This window comes from Phaethon lepturus, unplaced genomic scaffold (assembly GCF_000687285.1).
Source record: "Phaethon lepturus isolate BGI_N335 unplaced genomic scaffold, ASM68728v1 Scaffold24444, whole genome shotgun sequence".
In the NCBI taxonomy this organism is placed as follows: Eukaryota; Metazoa; Chordata; class Aves; order Phaethontiformes; family Phaethontidae; genus Phaethon; species Phaethon lepturus.
Window position 1 is genome coordinate 1 of NW_010534368.1, and position 7664 is coordinate 7664.

At 51.3% G+C, this 7664-nt stretch overlaps 1 protein-coding gene across 1 annotated transcript; it reads left to right on the forward strand.

Moving 5' to 3' along the window:
* Positions 1-54: 54 nt before the first annotated feature.
* Positions 55-4610, forward strand: CHMP6 (charged multivesicular body protein 6; the record flags this gene model as incomplete). Its single annotated transcript, XM_010285512.1, has 7 exons — positions 55-164; positions 708-795; positions 1402-1488; positions 1608-1673; positions 1939-2019; positions 2733-2787; positions 4289-4610. Coding segments are annotated over 7 exons (540 nt in total), but the record flags the coding sequence as incomplete, so codon positions are not given.
* Positions 4611-7664: the final 3054 nt, after the last annotated feature.

The window sequence follows — 7664 nt, forward strand, 5'->3', positions numbered from 1 at the left end:
CAGGGCGCGACTTGTGACGGGGTCTGTCCGTCCGTCCCTCCCTCTCTCTTTCAGCAACTGAAGCAGCAGCGGGACAAACTGAAGCAGTACCAGAAGCGGATCAGCGGGGCCCTGGAGCGGGAGCGAGCGCTGGCCCGGCAGCTGCTGAAAGAGGGCAAGAAAGAGTGAGTGGGGAGGGGTCGCCTCCGCCCGGGGCGCGAAGCGCAGCGTCGTCTTCCTGGGGAGGAAGAATGACCGAATCGTGGGCGCTGACGAGCTGCGGAGGCTTTTGCAGGTTGTTTCAGAAAGGAAGTGTCGTTTAGAGTCTCTCAGTTACAACCAGGAGAGGCTGCCTGTGTTCCAGCGCTGCTGTTAAAGCAGCTCTTCGAAGAGTCGTTCTCTTCGCCGCGGAGCGTCAGTGTCTTGTTTTGAGTGTGTGTCGTAAGCCTTTTGTGCGAGGACCTCATTTTGCATTGCTACAGCACAGCTGGCCCAGTGGAGTCCTAATCCACAACGCATATACCTGAATTTTCAGGTACCAGATAGCAAACTTATGGTTAATTTGCTCATCCTTATTCTTCACAGGAGCAGTTCAGAGATGTCATTTAGTTTGCACGTGGTTTTTCTTTTCCTTTTTGGAAAAAGCACAGAATTTGGCTTTGATGTGGTTGTTTTAAGCTTATTTGCTTTCATCTGTGCCGAGTTTTCCTCCTTCTGTTTTCCTTCAGAAAAGCCATGCTCTTGCTAAAGAAGAAGCGTTACCAGGAGCAACTTCTAGATAAAACAGAAAACCAAATCAGCAACTTGGAGCGGATGGTAAGCGAGCATCAGTCGCTGTATACTGCGAGTCGCTCGCTGTGCGCTTGGTATAAGTCTTTTTTCTGGGTGGGTGTTCCTGTTGGTTGCGTGGAATCGGATTTTAACTGTCAAGTCTTAACGGGGGTTTAGCCCTCTGTCCGGAGGGCAGGTGTGTCTGAGATCATACGTATCCCCTGACTTCCAGCAAGACCCAGGTGGTGGGTGTGTTTTGAGTCTGCAGTGCAGGTTACGTATGAAATAACGTGTTTTGTAAATTAGTAGAACTTTAGTCACGGTGTGGACAGCTGCAGTAGAAACTTCCTCGGGCTTGCCTCAGTACCTTGATTTTAGAAATGGACATGTTCGTTCTGGGGTGGCTGTGGAAACTGTGGCCTCAGCTTAGACTGTCCTCTAGAAAATCAGTTAGAGGGCTGCTGGATACGCTGGTGCAGCTAAGGCTTTTCTTGTGCACATTTCTTACTACTGGTGTAACTTAGTCCTCTGTTCACTAGACTCTTGACTGATTTCTCCTTGCAGTTTCTCTGGGGATGTTGGCAGTCTGTATCTGTGGAACGATGGCAATGTGGCAGCCTGTGATGTTTCCCCTTGTCTGTCCTGTTTCAGGTCCAGGATATTGAATTCACCCAGATTGAAATGAAGGTCATTGAGGGTCTGAAAATAGGCAATGAATGTCTGAACAAAATGCACCAGGTATGTGTGACCAAGTCAGCTGAGCACACTTTTGCCTTGGACTGGGCAGAGTCCTGGGTGTTTGTAGCAGTCTCCCCGCAGGCCTCAGTCACGCGTGGATTTTTGGTTCTTTTCTTCAGGTTATGTCAATAGAAGAAGTAGAAAGAATAATAGGTGAAACCCAAGACGCTGTGGAGTACCAGAGGGTACGTACTGTGTGCGTGAGTAGTGGTGAGCAGAGACCACCTGCCATACAGAATTCCTGTGACATGCCCTGTGTTCCCAGCCTTATTTAAGAGGCAATCAGATCGGGAATTAAATCTCAGTTGCCTGCAGAAAAATTAGCTCTGTTAGTTTTCCAAGTACTATTTCACTGCCCGCTTAATTACTCTCCCATGCACATGTACCATGCTACAAGTCATAGAGCTGCTTCTGCTACACTGTTGTTGACCGGAATATGCCTTTTCTTAGCAAATAGATGAGATACTGGCTGGCAGCCTGACTGAGGAAGATGAAGATGCCATTCTAGAAGAATTAAACGCTATTACTCAGGTAGGACTAACCTGATGTTCTTGTAATTACTTTTAATCCATGCTTTCAGAAAGATGTTTGTAATTGGGAGGAAGGTACCTTTCCCTCACTTAGCTTACTCTGCCAGAGCTCTCGATTACACCTGTTTATGCCCAGTTATCAAAGCTCAAGCTAATTGCTCCACACGCCGGGGTCATTTAGAAATGGGATGCTTTCAAGTGTTGTTTGCTGTCTGTTACAGTCAGCTGACCTCTATTCTTACTGGGTATCTATTCCACTTCACTTGATGAAGATCTTGAAAGTCCTGGATCATGCTCAGATAACAGAAGTCAGTGTATGTTATCATCCCACCCATCTCTGTGGTGCCTGTGGCTGTTCCAAACACTGGCTTGGCTCCACTGTAGGAAACATGCAGCCCGTGGAGAGTGAGGTGGAGAAGATCTGCAACTAGGATTGATTTTGAGGAGACTCATAGCTAATAGGGTCTCCTGTTAAGTTTCATTTAATAATCATAATAATAATTTTTAGAAGCCTTGTGCTCATTTGTTGGGCAGTACTGAAGCCCACAGCCCTTCCTGCAGTTCTGGGGGCAGATGTCAGTTTGTATGTGCGAAATCTCATATATTATCACTCTGTTCCCAGACAGTCTTTGCACAAAACCGTGGTGCAAGGGTCTGTGACTGTTGCTTGGTATATGGGGTATGTGTCATGTGTCATCTTTAATGTTCTTGCAGGAACAGATGGAGCTTCCAGAAGTTCCTTCTGAGCCACTCCCAGAAAAGATCCCAGGTACGCTTTCTCTGTATGCTCTGCAGCTTTGGCTTCTCATCCTTCTTCTCAGTTCCATGCGGTAGTCTGAGACCCTCTCCTGTTGTAAGAGGTGTCTAAGCAAATGTGAAGGAATATAAACTTTCTGGTTTAAAGCCCTGTTGATCTGGGCTACGCAGGCTTCCCCCACGTGGCTCTGACAAATCCAGCTGACCCTTTACCATAAGAGGACCCAAGGCTCTAGTCTCTTTGTTCAGTTGGCATCTAGTCATTCCTGTTGAAGAGTTCCTTTTTTTTACATCTACCGTTCTTAAGTCGTGCCTTGTACCTGCTCTGAGACTGCCAGCTGCCTTGAAACGCCCAGTGTGTGTTCCATTGTGAAGCTCCATGAGGAACTCCTTTCTTGTGTCTCTGCTTGACCCAGACAAGACTTTCTCGCACGACACTCAAGCTGACCGCCTGCAAGTCATTGCAGTGTGCTGCTACGCAGGAGCAATTTTTTGTGACCACAGATATTGGAATTCACACTGCACAAAACTGGATTTCACCGAGGTTCGTGACTACTCGTAGCTCTTGTGACCTTGCTTCAGGTAACAACAGTAATTTTGACCCAGCTGGATAAGGATTGCCGGAGTCCCACAATTCCAGGACTGTCAGAGCGTGAGTTCTACACGATTGATGCTACGTGCATGTTTGCTCCCGAGCGATCCGCAGGCCCAGCAGCAGGGTTTGTGCGGCTGGGTGCGAAGAGGGAAGCGGGAGAGAGCTCAGGAAGCAGCGTGACCAAATGGGCGCTGTTGACCTGGTGAGGCAGGAGTCTTCGCAGGGCGTTACCAGACATCTGTCCACACTGAAGAACTGAAAATGGAGCCTGCCCTTGGAGACAGGGAGGTAGAGCTGGACTCAGCTGGGTGCCAGAAGGCAAACTGGTAAAAAGTCTGTCTCCTGGGACAGCAGAACACTGAACCGTCGGTGGCAGAAGCTGGAGTTCCCTGTTTATGGAAACCAGGAGCTGTAAGAAGCCATTTCCTCTGTGTGGAGTCCGCCCAGGAGAGATCTGGGGTGTGGAGAATGGGGCTGGTTTCTTTTTAGTGCTTGTTTACTAGTAAACGTGGATCAGATGTCATCTCTGTATGTTGCCAGCAGGATGGCCAAACAAAATACAAGCTGCCCTTGCTGCGTGCAGCTGACAGAGCCTTGTTGAGACTCGTGTTGTCAGATCAAAGGGGTGAAGGGAAAAGCTTGTCTGCTTGCTGCACTCGATCTGTGTCGCTGGGCTGGTGACTAAAAACTAAAGTTTTGCTGGGTACATTCTGAAACTGTTTCAGTTCAAGTGCTGTGAAAAAGAGGGACATACTGGATATGTGGAATTACTTATTATAAACTTTTATTAGTTCAGGTGCTGTGCAAGCATTTGCTGCTCTACGGGGGAGTGGATTATGAGTCCTCGTTCTTCCACAGGAGATGACTTCAGGATATTTGTGTTCTCTGTTTCTGTAACAAGTTTCTCTTTCTTCCACAGAAGCGTCACCTGTCAAGAACAGGCCAAAACCAGAACTGGTGGCAGCATCTTAACTCCCACTTCTGGGGATTCCCCCACATAACTTTCACCCAGGACAGTTTGCCCTCCCGGCGTGTGCTGGGAACAAGCAATGCCTTGGCAGCATCCCAGCTGTGCTGGGCGGATTGTGGAGCAGGATTCCCTGTGCAAGGTGGGGAACCTCAGCTGATTATTGCTCTTGTATCAAGATTATTTTCTAGTGCTTTCTTTTTTTGTAACTTAAATTCTGAACTCACTCAGCTGCGCTGTCTCGGGATTAAACAACAACTCTCAAACTTCCAAAGCCAAATGCTTTCCTTAGGTTTGATTTCAGTGGTGAATCTGCCCTTTGCTCTGACTGAATCCCCAGGAAGATCCACCCTCGACATGATCGTGTGTTTGAAACGGCCATCCTGGGCATCAGGCTAGGCAAGAATGACCCCCTGCCTGCAGGAGCCCTCCGGACCACGCTGGTGTCTGCACTCTTCTCGGTCCCTTTGCTTTTCCTCTTCTCATTCTGTTTTTGGAAGGTCCTGCTGGTGTCTCTTGTCCTCGTGTAGGTCAGACTGGCTGGCATGCACGAGGCTCTGAAAGGGCACAGGCAGAGTGCAGGCAGCTGAGCTTGCGCAGGTAGCAACACCCATGCTACGGGTTGAAAACGGTTCTGTCAGCCTTGTGGAAAACCAGCTGACGCGTGAGGGTGTTCCATTTGAGCAAAGTTCAGAGTGATTGCTTGGCTTTGCCTTTGCTGGCAGCAGCGCTGACTCGGGGAGAGGCCCGATCTCCCGTGCGAGGTGAGGAGCTGGCCTCTCGCCGCATGTGAGTCGGAGGCGGTCAGTAACGATTCCCATCAGATCCCACTCTGCCTGCCTGCCTCTGGTAATCCATGGTGCTGAGTGAGACCTGGGGTGACAGAAATCTGATGAGCCTCTTAAAATTACAGCAAGGAGTCTTCCAGGAGTCACCCCTTGTTGGCTCTGCACCACCATCAAAGTTCACCTTTGCCATGTTCAGATGGGTTGAGATCGATTCTGCTTCCGCTTGTCAGCTCGTGTTTGATGTTCCCTCGTAGGGTCGGAGACAGGAAAGGTCAGGCAGGGGGTAAACGTGAGGCTTATTCTGTACCAGACGTGAGGCAGGAAGCTTCTTAAATCAACACTCCAAAGACTCTGCTCAGTAAGTAGTTAGAGGTGAGAGCAGTTCCCTCTGAGCCTGCTGTGGAGGGACGGTCTGGTGCTTGGCGTGGTGTAGCAGGGCGCTCAGGTCAGCACGATGATGGAGTGTTTGGAAAGCTGCCTGGCCAGCCAGGTGGTGGGCAGGTTTAGCTGTTCTTGGAAGCAAGCTTACTTGCCAGCTTGCAGATGCTCTTCAGGACACTGCGGATCTTTATTATGTTCTTGAAGCTACAACCCTTAGTCCCTGTTTCTGGACAGCAGAAGAAGGACCAGAGGGTCCTGGAAGACTTCTAGTGACTGCCTTTGGGGTTATGTGATCTGGTGCTAGACAATAATAAGTAATCCCAGAGACTGTGCTGCTCTCTGTGTGGTGATGGGCCAGCAGCAACCAAGTCATGCTTCCTGTGTCATCTCTGTTAAGTTCCAAAAACTGGCCGGGGCATCCTCATCCTCCCCGAGGAGCGGGGCCGGGGGCCGAACCCTCAAGGCGCTTTGGACTTGCCCCATTTTCAGTTCCGCTGCACGCTCGCTCAGTGGTCACAGCAAAGCTGGGGTCCCACAAGCCTTGGACTCCCGTTTGCTGAGCAGCGCAGCTTCTGCCAGCGACAGCTTTCTCTGAAACTGGCAGAGCGGGCTTAAAGCGGCCTTCGTGCCTATGCCGAACGCGCCCGTTCCCCCGGCCAGGGCTTGGGACAGCCAGCCCCCTCACCCAGCTCTCGCAGCCGGAGCTGAGATGGGACAGGGCTGTCTCCTGTTCCACACTCCTGTGGGTTTTTTTCTCTAGGCAAGGCTTTGCTCTGCTCCGAGTTACCATCCTGGCTGTCTTGCAATGCACACTTTTTCCACCAGAGAGAGCCTTGTGTTCATCAGCACGGTGGTGTCTGTAGCGTTTTTGTGCAACGCATTTTCCTTCAAGGCTCCTTCAGTCCGTTGCTAGCCTGGTGTCGACTTGTTTAATTTTACCCTATTTAATTTGTGATTCATAGGAGTGAACGCTGGACTTTCCCGGTAAAGGCTTGGAGGGACCTTTCCTGGGAGCACAGCTTTTGCTGCTGGCTCTTTGCACAAACCCTGTTAAAGAGGGTTTTTTCCTGAGGGCGAGGCGGGAGAGCGCCACAGTCCCCGTGCTCCACTTTGCTTTCTCGTGAACGTCCTGGCAGCGAGAGAGACACGAGCAAACCATCCCCGGGAGGCTGCGGCGAGGCTGTGCCAGGTCCCGCCGGCCGGGGAGCTGAACGCCCTGGTGCTGGCTGCGCTCTCGCTCGGTGCTTTCCTCGGGTGGAGGCTGGTCCAGAGAGGGAGTGGGGTTAGTGCTGAAGGGGTTAATGCAGCTCCTTGCATTTGTTAATACAGTAAAGAGGCCATTTACTGAACTAACAGGAAAGTTTGGAGCAGATTGCCAGCAGCTTCCTCTTCTAGTCCCTGCACCAGATTGTACCGTGTCTCCTTGAGAGGAAGAGCCAGGAGTGGCGTGTGACCTCTGTGGTGTGCTGTAACAATAAACTGTTTCTAATGGTTTCACCGATTCCTCTTCTAGCCTCGTGTTTTCACAGTAAATGTTTTGGATGAGCAAGAGTTGCCCTCCTCCTCCCTCCCCTTCTTACTCCCTGCTCCCGGGAGAGTCGGGGCAGGAAATTTCAGAACAGGCTCCGTGTGTAACAGCAACAATCCTGGTTGCCTGGCTGGCCCCGGAAGGCTCCTCTGTAGCCAACAGCAGCTGTGCCTGGGCAGCCCTGGCGCGGCCCCTGAGCCAAGCGCCTGTGTGTTGCCTTGTTGCCTTGCTGTTGTGGGGGTAGAGCAGCCCCTGCCCGTCCCTCGACACCCACGGGCCCGGAGCAGCGCAGGGTCGGGCAGCTCACCTGGGGCTCCCCGGAGGAACGGCTTCCGGGGGAGAGGGCTCTCCTGGCAGGCTGGAGTAACGGGCTGGATCCTGGGCTGGGGAACCCATCCTTGGGTTTGCAGTGAAGCTGAAAAGGGAGCTTTTTGCAAAATTTGCTCTGGAATTGTTGACAAGCTGAGTAATAAACAGTCTGCACCTGATGCTGGACTCGCAGGGAGCGTGGCTCAGTCCGCATCACAGCAGCGGCTGCGTTGTCCTGGCCCTGGCTGGGTTGGGGTCTGATTTCCCCTCCCTCGGCAGGATTCTGGATGCTTCCAGCTCGGTGGGGTTGTCCAGCCGCCCA